The sequence below is a fragment of the Cyanistes caeruleus genome, chromosome 8 (assembly GCF_971803275.1).
Source record: "Cyanistes caeruleus chromosome 8, bCyaCae1.hap1.1, whole genome shotgun sequence".
Taxonomy (NCBI): domain Eukaryota; kingdom Metazoa; phylum Chordata; class Aves; order Passeriformes; family Paridae; genus Cyanistes; species Cyanistes caeruleus.
Genome location: NC_141708.1, coordinates 15,548,556 through 15,568,549, shown reverse-complemented (window position 1 = coordinate 15,568,549; position 19,994 = coordinate 15,548,556). Strand labels below are relative to the sequence as shown.

Genomic DNA, 19,994 nt, shown 5'->3' with positions numbered 1-19,994 from the left:
ACTGTGAGAACACAGAGTTCTGCATTTTATAAACAATAATTAACTACTGCTGACTGTGCCGGCCGTGAGAAGCCTGAAATGCTGATCACATCTTGCAGCTCTCACCAGGGCAGCAAAGAAAGCAGAAGTACCAACTTTGGATTCTGCCACTTTGTCCTTTCCTGCTTGCAAATGAACTGATAATTTAACTGATATGATGCTTAAGTGGGTGAATTTCAAATTAGTCATAAATGAAGACAGACACTGGTGGGCTGGCACTTACTGCTGGTTTTGTTATTCTGCATGATTCCTTCCTCTGCCATCTCTTGAAAACTCCCTTGAATATGAGCATGGGCTGCATTTTGATTTTATGCCCAGAAGTACTTTGCCTGTATTTATACAGATGTCCAAATGAACATGAAATAGCACCTGAGTACCTAAAGTTTAGTTGACAAGATTGTTGTGGTTTGTGAGTGATGATGCTTGCAAAATAGAGGCCAAGAATGAACAGTTGCAAGTGTCCCAGAAGTGTTTTATAATTGGACTGGGTGGAGACAAGGGCAGCATGGAGAAATAGATCAGAATACAGTGCAGCATTTTCCTAAAGGCACACTTGTTTTGGTAATATAAAGTCAAAAGTCAGTTTTGCTGTTAAGTGAGGCAGCTCTGATTCAGAAGAAAGTCAGAAATTGGAATGTGTTGATGTATTTTTAATGTCTTCCCTCTCTGGCTACAGCAGAGATCATGACAAATTCAAACGACTTTTTTCAAGCTCTGCTCTTGCAAAAGCAGATTTTAACATCTGCGTTAGCTCTTCTTTTGGCTTGCCATTACAGATTTCTACTTGAAGGCTTTATTTCTCAGATGCTGGGCTGTGATTGATAATTAAATCTCTGTAAGTGCAGTATGAGTCATGAGAAACAGGGTCAGAATACATAAATGTGTATCTGGAGAGCACAGTATTTACTCAGAGAGAGCTAACATTGAAATAGCAGCAAAAGGCACACAAGTTAACCACATGATCCACTTGGGCTGCTACACTGAGCAGTATTCCCATTTTCTCAATGGAGTATCTAAGCACCCAGCCTGCATAAACTGAAATGTAATTACCCTGACATATGGGAAATCTCTGGCAGGCACAGCCTTGGCATGGAGAGCACAGCATAGCCCTGCAAAGGCCCCTGGAACTAGAGTGTGTTGGAGACATGGCCAGCATGTTCCAATAGCTCAGCTATTTCTGAGCTTCTCACTGAACTGCAGAGTAGTTCACTTTGCTGCGTCCCTGGAACAGCCATTTGGCAGGATGCAGTGTATCCTTCCTTTCTCCCCATTCCTGCAGCTTTTGCACCTGAGGCTGAATTTATGGGTTTGAATTTTCTGCTCTCTGGCTCAACTTCCTTCTGTCATCTGAAAAGGGAAATTGAGCAGTAATCGTTTTCCTTTTGTATGTGGAATTCCTTAAACAGCTTAGCAAATCCTGGTCTGAATTTTACTTTAAAAGAAAATACTGAAAGTCATCATCATCTGTAAGAATTTTTGATTATTAATTACTTCATAAATTTTCAGACACCCAACTCCAAGTTAGCTAATCCATATGACTGAGCTAAGAAAACAGAAGAAATCCTGAACATACGACTTAAAGGTTTGATAGCCTTAAGGAAGGATAGCCTAGCAAATTTCCTAAACCCATGTGTGCTGGTTTGTGCAGAATGCAAGGCTGGTGGGTACAACTTGAGATGTAAAGTTGCAAGTTTGGATCCCAGTGTCTACAAGAAGTTAATAAAAATGTCTTAACCTTGGCAAAGGACAACTTACTCTATTGTCTCTTGCCTATCTACTGTAGCATATGCACAGTGTATGCATAGTGTATTTAGCTGTTGGCCAAGGAAAAAAGATACAGAGGAGTTTGGCACAGACCTTCTACTCTTTGTGTTAAAGGTACCTGTTAGAAATAGAAGAAAAAAGTTTTCAAATTAAAGTTTTGTTGTTATTGCATAAGGCTTATGAATGGAGAGGACTTGGCAGTATGAGCACCATGTTTGCTCCAACAGAGCTTACCTCAGGGTTCATACTCTGCCTGTGCAGACACACGGCAGGTGTGACATCCAAGACCACACAATTGTCAGTGTGAAGTTAGAGCTCTGTTACCCTGATGCTGTATGGTCCTCCCAGGAGGGGAGTGGCATTCCTGTACTGGAGAGGGTAGTGCCATCAGTCTCACAACCAAAGGAAGCTTCTGCTTGCTGGGCAGAATCCCGGAGTCTGGTCTGGCTGCCAGAGTATCAACTAAATCCTGATTCCTGAAGAGGGAGCTGGCCTTAAAAACAGACAGTGTAACTGAATAGGTACTTCCAAACCTGCTGTAGAGAATACTGGAGAACTAGTGAAGCTACTAAAATAAGGAGACAACTGAAATGGTTTCTAACACAAATTCAGAGGTCATGTCTTTTAACAGACCACTGAAAGAATTTAGATGGATTATCATATCTATAAAATCCTTATATTCAGAGAAATGTCCTTGAAAGTAATTCACTTAAATATGATTTTACAAGTAATTTTTACTCTAAAGCATCTCTCTGCCTGGTTTAAAGGAAGAACTCCATGTTCCAAGCTTTTGCTTACAAATAACTTAGCACAAGTCAGTTACTGCTGTGATCCTTAAAAGTTTTAAAGCTTGCCCTATGCCAAAGCTCTATTAACATGCACACCAAGCTAGATTTAACAATATATTATTCACCATTTGTAAGCACGTTAATAAAAGCTTTGGTATGTGAATATGTTTTCATCTTAGAAGTTCCCCAGAGTTTCTAATATGGCTTAGAAGTTGCCCTACTTCTGCTTGAATTAAGGCTTAATTATAAATGTGTGCTATTTGCCTTACAACCTGCAGAAGAACCATGAGACAGTAGGAAAGTTTGGGATACCACTAATGGTAAATGTAAGCATTTGTCTTTAAATCTGGTTATCTTAAGGTAAAATATAAGATTTTAAAAAATAATGGACTAAAGCAAAAGATTCAACTTGAACTAATTTGAGTTAAACTAAATCACTATGTGCACACCTTGGATATGCAGTGTAATTTTGCTTTCAGCAAGCTTGGAAAAAAACTTCAAAAGCACTAGGGAGAAGGATAAAAAAAACAACCTAAAAACCTGCAATAGTTACAAGTAAATTTGCAGAAAGCAAGCAGCTTCCTGCCTAAGTGAATTCCAAAGATAACATGCATAGAGAAAATACAGTCTTGCTAGACTGAATTCTTAGTTAAACTAAGTAAAACAGACACTGCACAAGGTGTGTTTATGCAGACCTGGTGCACCTTTGCAGACAGTAGTTCTTCATTTAAAGTAGAATTTCAAGCAGTCCTTAGGTTTCGTTGAAAAGCAGCATTATGTGTACAGTGTTTCAAAGTCATTCCTTCCAGCCCAGAATATAGTCAAGTCAGAGGTTCTGAATCAGGAACTACATTAATTTGGAGGTCTGGCTTTGGTGACTATTAGTGGTTTTTTGATGCTATTAAATGATGAGAGAGACTAGTTTAATTCAGTGCAAATTACACACAATGCATCAAGCCTTGAGCATGAGGCAGTGCAGCAGGCTGCCCTGAGAAGTTATGGATTACATCCCTGGAAGTGTTCAAGGCCAGGTTGAACAGCTCTTGGAGCAATCTGGTGTAGGGGATGGTGTCCCTGCCCATGCAAGGGCTTTGGAACTGGATGATCCTTAGAGTTGTTTTCAACCTAAAGCATTCTGAGCTTATGCACGGCTCTACTCAGTTCATGTTTCTTTGGGCCTCCAGCAACTCCACCTGCAGTCAGTCAGGACTTAGGCTGTATCCTCATTAGCAAGTAACAACATGTACTAGGGGCAGAGCTGGAGAGCAAAATGGTTGGTGCTAAGAATCTGATGTATTTGAAGTTTTCACTTTAGCCTAGAAATAAATAAACTTTCCTATTCCAACCCAGATCCTGGTCTGGTCCAGCTGAACACCCATTAAAGAGATCAAATGCAGTTAGAGGCATTCTAAGAGCTCTTTCCTGCTGGAGTCTTGTTGTGAGTCCAGTTTGTGCACTGAGGACACTGCACAAACAAGCTAGATCTTGGCAAATGCTCTGCTAGTTTGAAAAGCACAGATGAGCTCTTCGTTAAATATTAAGGTAACAAAACCCCATTTTTCTATATAGTTGGTGCAGTGCTCCTGTTAGATTACATTTCAAAGCATTAATTCACAGAAAACTTAAGGTCAGTCAGTACATATAATAATTTTGAAATAATTATTCTAGGTTCTGCCTTCCCCTGTTTTTCAGGTGCAGTAGTCTTGTTGATGTGATATCCAAGAGAGCCATTGCTAAAATTATTATGGTTGCATAGCAACCTCAATGTGATAAATAACTGGCTTAAAACAGTACTATGCTGTCTATTTCTTTCCCAACAGGACCCAAACAGTTTATCACTGCACCTAATAAAACTCTTGAAGAAAAACATATGCAATTTTTACCACTAAAGAAGTTTCTTTATTCAAATATCCCGTTATTTCTAGGCACTGTCACCAAATTACTGCACCAAGTTATCTTCAAGTATGCATTATTCCAGCATTGTAACTTCTCTGCAAACATCACCAAGCCCCTGCTTAGATCCTTACCTGAAAGCACAACAGAAGTAATCTGAAGGTAGAAATTAACCAATATAATACTTATAATCCAGCTGTAATTTCCAAAAGCACTTGGGTTTTTTATGCAGCCAGATAAGTTTTCCCTACAGAAACAAAACTAAACGTGGACAAACTCAACATACAACTTATATATTCCCAGGTTTGGTTTTTTTTTATTTTTATGGAATGCTAATTTAGTTACAATCTGGCAGTTCATAACTACTGAAATGTGACATTAATTTGTCTCCAATGCTGTAGAACTGTCTTGATTTATATAGTTTTAAAACAATCTTATTTTACAATAGTTGAGGTCTCTGGTGGTTTTTAAGCTCTGATGCTTAAGCACACAGCAAGCTACAAACCTTAGGTTTTATATTTATACATATATTCTATGTATTCAGACAACTGCTGTAAGTTATCTATAATTTAATATTTATAAAAAGTGCATATACTGGTACATATGCACATCTAGAAACACACTTTTACTACTGCCTCCCTTTTTTATAAAAAGCTGCATAACATACAGCCATATTATTCTCACTCATTGCTATTAAAGTCTTTTACTATCTTTGTTACACAATTTTAACTATTCAATTACCTCAAACTGAATGTAGGTATTTCTATGTATATTTTCTCCTAAAGAAAAAAAAGTCCTCCCTATTCCTTTAAGAAGCTTTAAATCATGCATCAGTTTAGTACACAGTCACTTTTAGCACGGATTTTAGAATCCTAGACAGTGTAAAATCTACTTCTGGAAAACGTCTGTCTGTATATTTAATTTCTTCTTTTAGTTACAAAAAATATATAGGATTGAAACATATGGAATACATGCATCTCTCAAAGTGGCTATACTCTAGCCTTATAGATAAATTAAAAAAGTACACCCCTGCTAACAGGATGCAAACATGACCTCAAATAGGCCATTACCTGTATTTAATAGAGCTCATTACTTTAAAAAGTTCAAGTCAGCTGTTCTCACAAGATGGTGTCAAAAGACTGAAGAGCGTGATGCATTTATAGTCAATATACAAAGGTGGGTGCACAGGCCTAGTGCTATTCCATTATTCAATACTTTCAAGGCTTCTGGGCTTTGCCTCTGGTGATAAAAAGTCCTGAAATGATCTGAATGAAAGCTTAAGTTGAAAATTGCTTTTTTACTACACCTTAAAAGCAAGTTGTGTTTAAAAGAAAAATGTACACTGAACAACCTGAAGCACTGAAACAACTGTACAAAAACTATTATAGATACAGAAAGAAATAATGGTGGACTTAACTGCAAACACAAGTAACACTTGTTAACAAATGTAAAAACTTGCTTTGTTTTAATTCTTCTACCAAGTAAGAATTTGCAGCTGTTCAGAACAAGTAAAATTCAAACCACCTCACATTTAAAGTTTTTATACAGTGCAAACGTTTAAGACAGAATAACTTCCCAGTGAAACAGCTGACACTATTTTGTGCCAGTCTTTCGAAGATACCTCTTTCAGTAAGTCTATTTACACATTAAGCTAAAGGTTCACTCTATATGCTTTTAAGTTTGCTGAATATCAGCAGAAAAATACGTGAACTAGCAGCAGTTGTATGACAAATATGTGATGGTTACTTCAATGAATGCATAAAGTTTTCAAGACTGTATTCAGTGTCATACTGCTCTTGATCCCATAGTTCTCCAAGGTTTTCGAGTACTGATTTCATTGATGCTTTCCCAGAAGAGGTAGAGGTATCTGCTTTTTCAGTTTTTCCATCCTTCACAAAAGAAAAAAAATCCTGTTAATATACAGAATAATGTTTTCAAGAATCTAAAAAATTCTTCAAGTCTGATAATTTTCCTGGGGAAATATCACTTCCTCCTGTTGTTCAGAGACACGTCTACTATTCATCAGTCCAACTTAAGCATTTGTGTGATTAAATTTTACACTTCAAAGCAAAGCTTTTCCCTAAGCTGACTCTATTTTTGGTAGGTATTTGTAAAAATGTTTCTTTACCTTGTCAAGAGTGAACAGATCAAGAAGCTGCTCTGTTCCCATGCTCTGTAGGCTTGCATTTTCTTGGCTGATCACTGTATTTGCAATATTCATTTTGAACTTCTGAAGACCCATGATCTTCTCTTCCAGAGTTCCCCTGGTTATCAGGCGATATACATTAACAACACGTTTCTGAAAGAAAAAAAAACACCCTTAGCTAGAAAGTATCATCTTAGGTATTCAGAAAAGCATAACCTTTTATAGTGTTTATCATGGACAATCTGGAAGCAGTTTGGCTTGGAGTTACCCTTCAGTAATTGTACTCAGTCTGACAGACATTAGATGGAAAGCACAAGACTATGCCACTATACAGTAGAGGCATCTTGAGTTGTTTCTGTACTCTGGCAGAATTCACTGGTTTTACAGCTCTAAGGGAAGACCACCAGCAGCCATTGTCCAAGCACCAGAGAAGGATAACCCTGTGGGCTGTCCCTTCAGTTCCTTGTCTCTGTCCTCAGTCATCACTTCCTCCACAAAAGGGCAATTCTTCTCTGGCCTCCCCCCAGCAGCTCAGGAAGTACAGAAGAGAAAACTTAAAAGTTAGGGGCAAAATAAAATGGCAACAGCTGGTATGTTTTCAAGAATTAAGTATGAATGGAAGCTTGGTAGGAACCTACAGATGTCACTTGGTTACACATTACAAACTCTCTCAAGCAAGTTCAGAAGATAAAAACCACCCTTATGGGAAATGAAGAGGTTTTCACCTGCCCAATGCGATGTGCCCGATCCATGGCTTGCAGGTCTCTCATCGGGTTCCAGTCATGTTCCACAAATACAACTGTATCAGCCCCTGTCAAGTTAAGTCCCAGCCCACCAACATGAGTGGTGAGCAAAAGAACATCTATAGATGGGTCATTATTAAACCTGTGTACAAGAAGAAGTTAAGAATGATAAGTTTAATTTAAATAAAGAACTTATGAAGCTCATTTGCTTTGAGGCAGATGAAAAATCCAGTTTTGTACCATATAAAGAATACAGTTCATTAAAGTTGGCCTCATACTGGTTACAAGTGGATAATGCATACCGGGAAACAATGGAATGTCTCTGCCCAGCAGGAATGCTGCCATCGAGGCGCAAGTAAGTAACTGAAGGTAACTGAGGTCTGAGAAGGTCGTGCTCCACTATATCCAGCATACTCTTCAGCTGACAGAAGATAAGCACCCTGTGCTGGGCCACAACAGCTTCTGTACCACTTTCTGAAGATCCACCATTCCCCAAACCACAGTCTAGCAGCAGCTTTAAGTAAAAGAACATTAAAGTGTGTCATTAAAGCAACTGTAGATCTCATGTAAACATTGACATTCATTGATTATCAAAAGTTGAAATGACAGAAACAATAAAGTGCAGAAGGAAGTATCTAAATGACAGTCACTTAAATGACAAGAAGGCAAAGTTTCGCTTCCCTGTCAAACTATGAAAAACTTAAGTCATTAAAAAATTAAAAACATTTTCTTTGCTTACTTAAATTCTATTGTAAGCAAAGCTATGCAATGCAATCTAATTTTATCAAAGAAGTAGTCTCCTGTGTAATAAAAATGAAAAAAAAACTCTGCAGCAAGAGGGACAAGAATAAATTAGAAGCAAGGTTTTTCATATGCCAAAAAATTATATATATATATATATACACACACATATATATACTATCACCATGAAGCTTGTTTCCCCCTCCCTCTCGAATTATCAGGGAACACAGAGCATATCCCTGAAACACCCTTACATTATTTTTCATTTGCTACTTAATTTTATTAAGAGGAGTTTCCATATTGTTTAAACCTTAAATAAAACACACTAAACTGTAACAGCAGTAGAGATATTTGGGGAATTTAAGGTACAATACATGTCCACTTACTTGTTTTAAAGCAGACAGCTTAGGTGCATGTTGGATATCTCGAAGGGATGAATTCTGAGCTGCAAGTTGCTCTGTAATTCTCTTGTATTCTGGATGTTGGGCTGTAAGCACTAAAGCCGGATGGTTGCAGAGCTTCCGTAAGTACTGCAATGCCTTCAATTATTTAAGAAATGAAGTTCAAAAAAATAATTAACAGGAACACAGTTACAGAAAAATGATTAACAAAACTGATTGTAAGTAGAGGGGTCACTAGGCCTTATTCTACAATCTGGACTTTATGGTGTATTTTCATCAAAGTTGCACATTTAAAACCTGCATTTCAAACTGTATCTAAACACTGTTACATTCATTGTCTTGGTCCCTTCTTTCAGGAAAAATGCAAGGACTACCATTTCCCACACTTTCATCTGAGTCTGCAATAGAGGAAATGGGTTTGGGAGCAGTTTGAGAATAATTGCTTCCAATTAACCAAGAGTTAATCTGCAATTCTATAAGATCATGACCCTTCATAAATTCGGTTCTACCATTAAGGAAACATTTTGTCCATGTTTTAGAATCTTAATGTTGAAATGTAACAGCTGATGCAATTAGAATTACTTCCCTCATTCTGAGGTTTTGCTCTGACAGTACTCAGTTTTTACAGGATCCACAAAACAGCTAAACACCAACTGAGCCGATCACATTGGAAATACAAGGTAGTGTGATGCTTCACAAGACACAAACCCATAACTTAAATGTAATAGCTATACATCACATTCCAGCTATAAATGCTCTATTTAGATCATATGACCACAAGTTTACTTTTTTGATTTTCATTTTTTACTAAACCTACAAATACAGCTGTATTGTATACATGTATGTACTAGGTAATAAAAATTACTGAAAAAATCTGTACCTGAAATACATGACCTGTAGATTTAAGCTTTGGTTTTTCAGTTTCTTCATTCAGTGAAATTGAAGAAACTGTTTCATCAATATCACATTTGGCACGAGACTTGGCAAAATCTTCATAAAGCTGAACCTGTAGGCCAGACAAGAGAATGAGTGTGTTTTTTCCTGACAAAAGATAGACAGTCCTACTCAGAGTTTAGTTTCAAGTTAAAATCCTGAGTTATACATCAAGAAAGCTATTTCATATGTAACACAAGATAAACATTAACAACAGAATCTCTTGCCATTTATTTTCTTTCAACTTGAAAAGTGTTATTGAAAAACAGTCTGCAGATGCCTACACGTTGTTCCTGAACAACGCCCAAAATTAAGCTCAAGAAATACTCTATTACTACAGGACTGGAATCAGTGTTTTAAACACATATTACGAAATTCTTTTAGTACATCCAGAGAATGTCAGAGCTGATATCAGACTGATGCAGGAATACAGCATTCATGCCTTTGTGGTCTTAATTGTGCTGAAAAATAAACTTCCAGCCTCTTTTTAAGCATACCTGTAGAGGACTGAGAATACAATAATAATCTTGAATAATTTTGGGTGGAAGATCTTGCAGCACATCCTCTTTCATTCTCCTTAGCAGGAATGGCAGGACTTGGCGGTGCAGAGCTTCCATTGCGAGTACCCCTAGTGAGGGCAACAGCACCAGTGTTTTAGAAGAAAAACATGTTTGTCAGAACATTCAGTTCCCCCTCAATCTCTGATGTTACAACTAACCACACTTCTTTTCATTTAGCAGTTCTCACTTAAAAGCCTAAAACTAAAACCCAAAGATTAAACATTTGGTCCTTACCAGCCTCTTGTTCTCGACTGGAGCTTCGGGCATCTCTGCTTGCCAGGATTGGTTTTCCATAACGAGCTGCAAATTGGCGTTCAGTGCCCAAGAATCCAGGCATTAGGAAGTCAAACAATGACCACAACTCTAAGACGTTGTTCTGAACATAAAAGAAACATCTGATAAATTATTTTCAGAAGTAGTAAGTTGTTGCAAGATATCAGAAAAAATTTCCATACATATTTAAACCCCTGTATTTAAATAAATACTGTATTTAAACCCATATTTAAAACCTCACACTAAAACCCAGTCCCAAGCTCCTGGAGCTTGGTGCCTCTTTCATCCATCTGAGTTATAGAAATATCTCTGCATACACTTGTATGCATAAATGGAGGCACTTGTCCAGTACCTTAAGCCACACCCAGAGTTCTTCTGGTTAAAAAAACCCAGGACACACCAGTGGTCTTAGTCCTGGGTGAGACATACACTGCATAGTCAAGTCATTAGGACAAAGCTCAAAATCTGGAGATCTCAGAATTGAGTTTCCTGCTAATTTTACTTGAAGCATAGGGAAATGGTATCTTTCCTGCTTGACATTTAAAGAGGAAGTGGTAGAAAGTCTCCCTGCCAACTTTTGAACTCCACTAATACCAAAAAACCTGCATTCATTCCCCCATACACAGGTATATCAGAACAGGGAAAAGATGTCGTTTTGAGCATTTAGAAGTGAAAAGGTGTTTTGCAATATGTACTTTGAACAAGATGATTGTTAGAAGGTACAATAAAAATGAGAGCAAGATAGATCTATGTTGTATGTTTTCTACTGTTCATCCAAAATAGAAAATCAGTTACCTGGATTGGTGTCCCAGAAAGAATTATCCTGTAATTAGCAGTCAGCTGTTTTACTGCTTTTGACAGCTTTGTTTTTCCATTTTTTATTACATGGCCTTCATCAAGAATGCAGTAATTAAATTTAATATTTCTAAAAAAGAAGAATACAGACTTTAGTAGCATTTAAAATTCTAAGCTATTAAAAACCTCAGAAAACAAGCCAATTCTTACCTGAAGAAGTCAATGTCATTTCTTACAACATCATATGAAGCCACTATGAGATTGTGTCTTTTCACCTGGTGTTGCAATCTTAAGAAAAAAATGAGAAGTTAATTGAAGTGTTCCTTACATGTTATTATTTCAGCCTTCAAAGATACCATCACAAGTGTTCCCATGCCCACAAACTACGCTTCAGTAGCAGCACTAAAGTAAATTTAATAATTCCATGTGTGATACTTTACTCTAAACCAGTAAATGCAAGATGGGTTACCTTGCTCTCTCAGTAGGAGGTCCTGTATAGTGCAATGGATTAAGATACTCTTTTGAGCAAAATTTGCCCACTTCATCCACCCAGTGTCCCGTGAGTGTAGGAGGACACACCACCAAGGAAGGAAGAGGAACACTGTCCACCAGTTTTGTTCTTGCATATTCCTGAGCCCTTAAGAATATAAAATAAGAGTTTTAAAAAAATTGTTTTTCACAGAAGAGTAGAGGTGGGAAGGGACCTGGGGTGGCCACCTGGTCCAAGCCCCCCTGTCCAAGCAAAGCCACCTCTGGTGGAAGTTGCCCAGGACTGTGTCCAGATTCATTACCACACATAAGACCTATCATTAAAATCTAAGACAGAATGTTATTTGTTTAAACTTACCTGAGGCAATGATCACCTGCAAGAATGCAAATGGATTGTAAAGTTTTTCCTAAGCCCATGTCATCACAAAGAATTCCATGAAGTTTGTATTTATTGAGAAATGCAAGCCAGTTCACTCCATCCTGAAATCAGAAAAGAAGGAGAGTGCCTGAAGGAAAAAACTGGCTTTTTGCTAGTTGAGCTTCAAACATCCATATGTTCAATGACCCAGCACTGCCAAATTAGGAGCTGGTTTCCCACCAAAAATGGGAATCCACTACAGCCCATTCATTAAAAGTGGGAGGAATAAAGGGCAAAACAAACACCCAACTGGTACAGTCAGGCCTGGCTTTGTAGTGGTGAGCTGCCACAGTCAGCGTTCGCAAGGAAAAGCCCACTGGCCATTCCCAGGAAAAAAAATAAAAAGGCAAAATACAGAAAGGGGGAGAAATATCATTAGAACAGTATAAGAAGCATGTATTACTTCATTTGTTCTTCCTTATCCAGGGTCCAAGATACACACTGTGCAACTGAAACCAAAACACTCAAAAAATGCACAAGAAAAATGCCAGTACCTGAACAACTCCTATTATTCCATGAAATTATATCAGACTGGAACTTTTATTTTAAAAGTAGAAGTGTTACCTGCTGGTATTTTCTGAGCTCTGCTTTGATTGGCACTGGAATTTCATAGTTTTCCAGTTTTTTTCCATCCAGTAACTGTTCCAGAAAGTGACGTTCTTTAGCCTTCATCCTGATTAATTCTTCAGACATGTTTGGTGGGTCTGGTATACCAGCCTAGGGTTAACATTTTTAAAGCAAGTCATGTAAGGGCTACAGGACTTAATTGCTACACAGAGGACAAGAAATTAAACCTCATACCCACTCAGACATTTTAAACACAGAGTAAAGATCTGCAATCTTATCAACTGCATGAATCTAAACTTAGGATTTAAATACTATATTTAGCTATACTTGTTTGATTACTTGCAGGTCAACACATGCAGGACTGTAAGGTGCAAGAGAAATCCCACCCCAAAAGAACACATTGAAAAAGACTGATAGAAATTACACAAAAGATGGAAAATCCTCATCATGCTGCTAAGACTCTACAAACACCGAGCTACCTCTAATCAGAGAGTTTATCTGGCTGGCTAGAGAAGCCTATGACACCCTCTCCTCTTGAGCCACCAGCTACCATCCAAAGTTTGATGGATTTTTCTCCTACTTAGTAGAATTTAGATCTAAAGTGATACTGAAATCCAAGCAGCTGGAAGCTGATAGGAGAAAAAAACACCTGAACCCCTCCAGGTTTCTAACACCAGAGCTTTACTTCCTAGGTACTCTCCATACCAGGCCAGAAGCGCAAAGAAGACATTTGGGGACCAAATATGCTCATTCTTGCTTGCTAATAACATACAGTAGCAGCAGAGGCACTCCTATTTTCCCACCATCATATCTGTTGTCCCGTTTTTCTGGGCCTCCTCCATCTTCAGTCAGCTTTACTTCAAAACCCAACTTACTAATCACTTACAGAGGGCTCCTGGCTAAAAGAACCCTCTATCAAATAATTCCATCATGTATGTGGTTAGTAAGGAAGGGGAATGTTAGCAGTGCCCCATACAGTATTTAAGTACATACATACACAGAGACAGCAGCTTTCTTGTTCCTTGTTCCTACTCTTCCTTTTAGAACTTATCTGCAGTATGAACACTATGCCAGGTGATTTGGTTCAAGTATGTTGTCAACTTGTGGCAGGATTGCTTATCAATACAAGTTTGATCAAGTTAAACCATTTATCATACAATCCCTTCTCTCAGTCATACTCTCATTTTTATGGTTGCAGGAATAACTCATTTGAGCATAAAGATGCAGGAAACAGCATAGTTAAGTTGCCACAACTCACTTAATGCAATTTATTAGTTATTAAATAAAATACTGTTCCATGACAAAACAAGCATTTTCTCTCATTATTAATCTGCTTCACTCTATGCTTACATATTTACTATAGTTCATTATCTGGTACTGAACTTTCTTAACCAGAAAGGGAAATTTTAAGGCACTTTTTCCATAACTGTGGAAAAGAACTATGAAGTGATCATGCATATGCATGCAATTAATAAAACAAGTACAGTATGTTTTTAAGAGATTCTCACTAAATTTTATTAAAATAGCTTTAACACCCCCCTGCCCCAAGCTATGTGTATTCCACAGGACTGTTTAAAATGTGTATGAAGAAGGGCCCTAGTGCAAATGGCACTGCAATGAACATGCTAGCAATTAAGTTCTTTGCTCACTTTCAACTTGTTCAGCATCTCAGTGTAAGCACAAAAAGTAAGTGCTCCAGTTAAGGCAGACTGCTAGTTATCAGATCTAAGGTTCTATTATACTATATTAAAAAGTGAAATAATAAAAAAAACCATTAAGCAGCCAACTTTTTTTCATTATTGCTGTGGAAATTCTAAACTGTCTTTTATTACCATCTGGTGGTCACATTAAGTTACTCAGAAGCATTGTAGTCCTTGGTGCACAACATCAGAAGTTGCCTGAGGTATGCAAGAGGTAGCAGGTGAAAGACTGAAGTAGATCTGTACTGATTAAGCACTACTGCATCATAATACATAATATTTTGCCTAAATATGTAGAGTGGTGCTTTTTGATTTTAAGAACTAGTAATAAGTGACCCTACTTATCCCCACACTATTTCTATTGCAGTTATTTTTTATTTTTCTTTTAAACCAGTATTGCTTTTGTGCATTTCTCTTGACAACATACCCAGCAACACACATACCTAAGGAGAGTGCACACGGAACTAAAACTTTTCAACCCAAACTAAGAGAAGCAGCATTACAAACAAAATGAATAACTGTACTATTAATCTTGTGTATACAGCTGAAATGAACTTCTTATAAAGAGAAATTTTATTTTAACATTGAATTAGAAAATTGCTAACACAGGGTCTAATTTTGCTTATTTTACTTATAAAGGATGCATCTTCTATTATCTGATATGGACTCAACACCTATAAAACCAGCTACTCATTCAGCATTTAATAAGCCAGAAGCCTGGACTTTGCAGCTGGTGCAAGAGCAAATACAGGACAGTTCATATACTCCATTATAAGTACAGCTTGAGCTTACCTCAAGAGGCATCAGTCTAATCAGTGTGGCAAAGCACTGAGTAGCCATAAAACGCACACTGTTTGTCTGATCACTCATTCTACCCAGAACTGGAACCACTAGAAGAACAATGTATGGAACAATACCAACATCCAGCTGCTCCATTACACCTGGAGTGGTTGTTAAGGAAATAGTTTTCAACAGTTCAGGTTTGTCTGAAAAATATTCACCCAGGAGATTTCATATTCAGCAAGTTATTAATTGTTACACTCAGGTGAATGAGATTTCTAGTAACAAAGCAATCTAGAAGCAAGGAAATCTGATCTACCCAATTACCTCTGGCAGCAAAGTGCATGGTTTGAGAAACTGAATTACCGCCACCAAAACATCACTTGGTAAATAAAATAAGGGCAATGGAAATAAAGGTTTCTTCTGTTTCCTTCCACAGGAGAAAAAATAGCTTAATATTTTATTTCATTTCTCCTCACATTTTTTTTCAGGCAACTCTTTTTGTTCATTCAAATGAAACAACAGCAAAGAAGTTTCTGCATTTTTGAATATGCAAGCAAGGATACACGCAAGTGCTTCAATTGCGCCTTCTTGTTTGGTGTTGTCATCTATTGCTCCCAGCCATGGTAAAACTTTCTCTAGAAAGATATTCATTGTTTCCATGGTTGCTATTTTGCTCATAACACCCACACAACGGGAAGCCATGTGTCTCACAGCAGTGCTGGGATGTTGAAGGCACATGTAAAGATGAGGCAAATGCTGTATTAACTGAATAAAAGAAAAAGGTGTGGGGAGCAAAGGTTAATATGAATTATAAACAAATCAGTGAATTTTTTTGAACTATAGAGTATTTCAAAGTCATTTAAGAATGCTTAAAATGGCTCCTTTGTAAGATATAATTGCTTTCAACTAAAAAATTATTTCAGAAGAAAAAGGCAATTTGAACTTTGAACACATTTTACTCCCCAATACAGATAAAATTCAGAGTAACAAAATATTTAGCATTTCAATCAAAATCAAAATTACTGAAGCCCTTCGTTAGCAAGAAAGTGTTTCACACTGAAATAGAGTAAAAAAAAAAATTATTTCTTAAATACAGATACATAGATTTAAGAATTCCTTCCAGCTAGCATATTTGTCCTAGAGTCATTCCCTTTGTATTTAGGCAGATTAATTACTACTCATGTTGGGAATCTCAGTAATTCTGTGTGACAAGGAGGACACCCAGAAGGAAATCTGCATCTCCCCAGCAGGGTATACACATGTGTCTTTGGTGTATGTATGTGTCTTCTTTTTAATCAGTGCAGATATGCTTCTGTATTGATACCTAAACAGACGGTCAGGCTTTTCCTAGTGCCAAAGTCCCTAACTGCTAGCTTTGATGAACCAAGTTCAGCCTCTGTGACTTTCTACAATTTTTTTTTAAACTGCATACAGTATTAGCACCATTAAAACCAATCTACACAATAACTACATACCTCGTTTATGTGCATATATATAAAAAAAAAGTCTTTCCATGGCATATGCTAAATGCACTTGAAATCACTTCAGTATTTTATTAAAATAGGTAAAAAAAAAGATTCTTCTCCCATGATTCTTCTCCATCTGCTCAGAACTCTACAGCCCTTCATTATACCCATCCTTTCCAGAGTTCTGGCCTACTTATTCTTTGCATGCAAGCCTTGTCACTTATTTTTGTCATCCTGTTGCCCTTCTCTGTCTGTCTTCTAGAGCTACTATACTTACTCTGAAACAGAGTACTGCAGATAGGCTACTACTGAAAATTGTGTTAGATGCAGGCATAAGGATGACTTTCTTGTTCTGTTGCTTCCTTAACATTTTTTTAACCTTCAGTGATACTTTCTCATAACTATCCCAACTCCAGGATTCTCTCCTGAGTAGAAACAGACAGTTCAGAGAAACAGACCATTTTAAAATTATCAAATCTAGTCTACTTGGGAGTAAACTGAAGTCTCCATAATTTTTGTATTCCCTGCACAGGCAGCCTTTCTTACAACCTTCAACCTGGTACAGAGTATCCAGGCAATAAACTGACTTTAGTACTACCACTTTGCCCCCACTCTGGCCACACAAACTGCATGTCAGTTTGTGCACTGTAAGTCAAATCTTTTCAGTCAGCCACACAGTGCTGCATAACCACATTTTTATCTTTACTTTCATAACAAACAGAAGGCACCATATTACCAGCCTGTTCTCCAGGTTTAGGAAATACAGAATTAGAATAAAGCAGAGATGCTGATTCCAATGCAACACAACAGCATAAATACCATCAAAACTCAAATGTTGAAAACAATCTTGTTTGGGATCTTGTTCAAAAAAGGGTAGGCAAAGGCTAAACTTTTAGGTAGCTGTTTACTTTTGTGGTTTATTCTATGACCAGCACAGATGACAGAATTTAACATCCTACAGAATACAGGGAAAACCAGCTTTTAAACGGTACATCTTGACTGCTGAAGGCTATGCCTTCAGTTTGTCAAGACTAGGATAGAGGATCTGGAGAACAGGCAGGCTAATGAGTGACTAGAACACCATTTGAACAAACTAGAAAAATATCTAAAAAACTAAAATAAAGAATTTAAACCACTAGTGATAAAGAGACTGAAGTGTTTCATGCAAAAGCTAATTACCAGAGGATGTAGCTGAGTATCCATCGAAGCTGCTGTTGTTTCAAAAACCTGCAAAGAATTCACCAGCTCCTGGGCAGGAGCATCTCCTTTTTCCAGTAAGGATTTTCGGTCTGGTAAAAACAGAAAATGTGTTCAGTTTAAGACTGACACACTGGCTCCAGCCTGCCACCCCTCCCAGTTTAAAACGGAAGTGTAATTACCAAAATTATTTATGTGAATGTTGTTCCTTAACGAACCAACCATAGCATCCCAGAGATGTGGCAATCCTGTTGCCATTTCAGCACCAAAATGTTTAGCTATAGTAGATAAGGCAAATTCAGCTCCTCTTCTCTGTACAACATAAGGTTTCTGAGCCTAGAATTAAACAATTCGACAGTGGGGCTAAGTACATTTAATAACAATTATTGTCAAGGGTGACCTCTCATTTCATAGGCATTCAATTTTGATTGTGTTTATACCCATCTACAACACATTCACTGATAGTTTTTTTCCCCCAAGTTAATTACTTTATTCTTTATACAGAATAAAAGAAAATATATTATTTTTATAAAGATAAAAAATCTTTTATAGCCAATTATTTCAAGCCTATAAATTTGAGATTTGGCCTTTGCTGATATTGGTCCATTCCAACAGGATGTTTCCAAGTGGTTCCAGAACCTCAGATATTGCCAATACAGTGACACCAAGAACAGTACTATACTAGAAAACTCACAATATTTGATTTGTTATTTATCCCCCACTCTTGCTCCCACCCTCTCTGGCAAGCAGAACTAATAAGAAGCACTAATAATTAAGAACAAAATGCACAACACTGTTTAGGAGTTCACAGTCCTACCTACAATCTTATTAAAACATGCTGATGTGTGAAATTAATAAAAGGGAAGAGTTTAGGACATCAAATATGGAAGTCACAGACATGCTGTTTTCACACAGTCATAGTTCAGTTGCTGGTTTTAATGCTTCAGAGGCATCCAGCAGCAACTGAGATGGACCAACACTAACATAGGCAGGACACAGTTGGTGTCCTCTTGTGTTTGTTCCACACTTTGTGGAAATCCATGCATGAACTTATATTAATATTCTATAGTAAACATAACATTTCAGGAGTTATTAATATTGTTAATGACAATCATTTAAAATAAACACATGCTGCTTGCATCACAAAACCTCTTGTTTTGTGATGCAAAACCCCGGCCATCCCTACTACACTGGTATCAATTCCAATGAATTCAAAGTAATGGAAAGGAGGGGTGGATGTGAAGTTGCAAATTCAAGCTTTTGAAATATACCTCATCAAGTTCTGTAGGAATGCTTCCACTGCTGCCTGTGGGAAGATCTGCAATAGGGGCTTTTGGAGCTTTTGGAGTAGGACCTCGCCGACTTGTGATGGCAAAAGCAGCTTTCTGATGTCTGTACAATGTAATTATTCCCCTGTGTTTAGTAACTGTGTGCTGCATCCCATCTTTATCAGAGTTGGGCCCTAAAAGAAAAGGAAGAACAGCTGACAACAATTTAAACTGCAGTTTAACACACAGGGGGATGTGAGAGCTACCTACAAGTCATCTGCTGATTGTGCTTTAAAAAACTCATAATGTTTTCCACCCTTGAAGACTATGGCACTTGAGTACAGAGAAGAATTGCTGTGCTAGGAGCACATTAGACTTAGAAGGAAAAGTTAAATGCGTAAATAGCCAGAAATTATAATTCAGCAAGAAGCACAGGTAACACGTCAATCAAACAAAACATTTGCACAATTTCATTTCATAAAAAGCACATTATGCTCTAAAGTTTCAGTCAATTTATATTCTGTGTCCTTTAACACAGTTCAGTACTTCTGTCATGATACAATAAAAGATGCCATCAGTATCTTTGAATTTGTTGATGTGTCTATTTATACTAAAGACCTTCATTTTCAGATATGAATGCTATTCTACTCTGAGATAAAGGAGGACACATTCATTAAGAAAGAGTAGAACATACAATAGTCAAACCTTAAAGCAGGTCACAATCTTTGAGAGTATTAAGATCTTAATTTAATTAATTTGGGTTGTTCATTCAATCCATGCATTTTCAATAATGGACCATTTAAAGGATCCATGACCATTGCATGCATAGGATTGTGTTATTAATTTTGAACACTGTCCTAATCTTTTTATCTTATGATTAGCCTATGGAATGTAACACAAGTCACACATTTTTGACAGGCTACTTTAATTTCCATTTTTATTCAATAACATCTCTAAGTGAAATGTAATCATAACTAGGTTATAACCAAACAAGAGTCAATACCTGAAAATTGGAATAGAAGTATTTTAT

At 37.3% G+C, this 19,994-nt stretch overlaps 1 protein-coding gene across 1 annotated transcript in view; it reads right to left on the bottom strand.

Moving 5' to 3' along the window:
- Nucleotides 1–4,780: 4,780 nt before the first annotated feature.
- The window catches only part of BTAF1 (B-TFIID TATA-box binding protein associated factor 1), a 43,948-nt gene continuing 28,734 nt past the window's right edge, over nucleotides 4,781–19,994 (bottom strand). The window contains exons 21-38 of the mRNA XM_086899530.1: nucleotides 18,968–19,158; nucleotides 17,879–18,032; nucleotides 17,679–17,788; nucleotides 15,597–15,798; nucleotides 15,043–15,191; nucleotides 12,548–12,700; nucleotides 11,924–12,045; nucleotides 11,546–11,713; nucleotides 11,287–11,364; nucleotides 11,077–11,206; nucleotides 10,243–10,384; nucleotides 9,946–10,076; nucleotides 9,396–9,521; nucleotides 8,501–8,653; nucleotides 7,676–7,887; nucleotides 7,356–7,515; nucleotides 6,613–6,783; nucleotides 4,781–6,373 (exon numbers count right to left, since the gene is read on the bottom strand). Of these exons, the coding sequence (XP_086755656.1) occupies nucleotides 6,227–6,373; nucleotides 6,613–6,783; nucleotides 7,356–7,515; nucleotides 7,676–7,887; nucleotides 8,501–8,653; nucleotides 9,396–9,521; nucleotides 9,946–10,076; nucleotides 10,243–10,384; nucleotides 11,077–11,206; nucleotides 11,287–11,364; nucleotides 11,546–11,713; nucleotides 11,924–12,045; nucleotides 12,548–12,700; nucleotides 15,043–15,191; nucleotides 15,597–15,798; nucleotides 17,679–17,788; nucleotides 17,879–18,032; nucleotides 18,968–19,158 (2,699 nt within the window). The 3' untranslated portion in view covers nucleotides 4,781–6,226. The remainder of the gene's footprint in view (nucleotides 6,374–6,612; nucleotides 6,784–7,355; nucleotides 7,516–7,675; nucleotides 7,888–8,500; nucleotides 8,654–9,395; nucleotides 9,522–9,945; nucleotides 10,077–10,242; nucleotides 10,385–11,076; nucleotides 11,207–11,286; nucleotides 11,365–11,545; nucleotides 11,714–11,923; nucleotides 12,046–12,547; nucleotides 12,701–15,042; nucleotides 15,192–15,596; nucleotides 15,799–17,678; nucleotides 17,789–17,878; nucleotides 18,033–18,967; nucleotides 19,159–19,994) is intronic.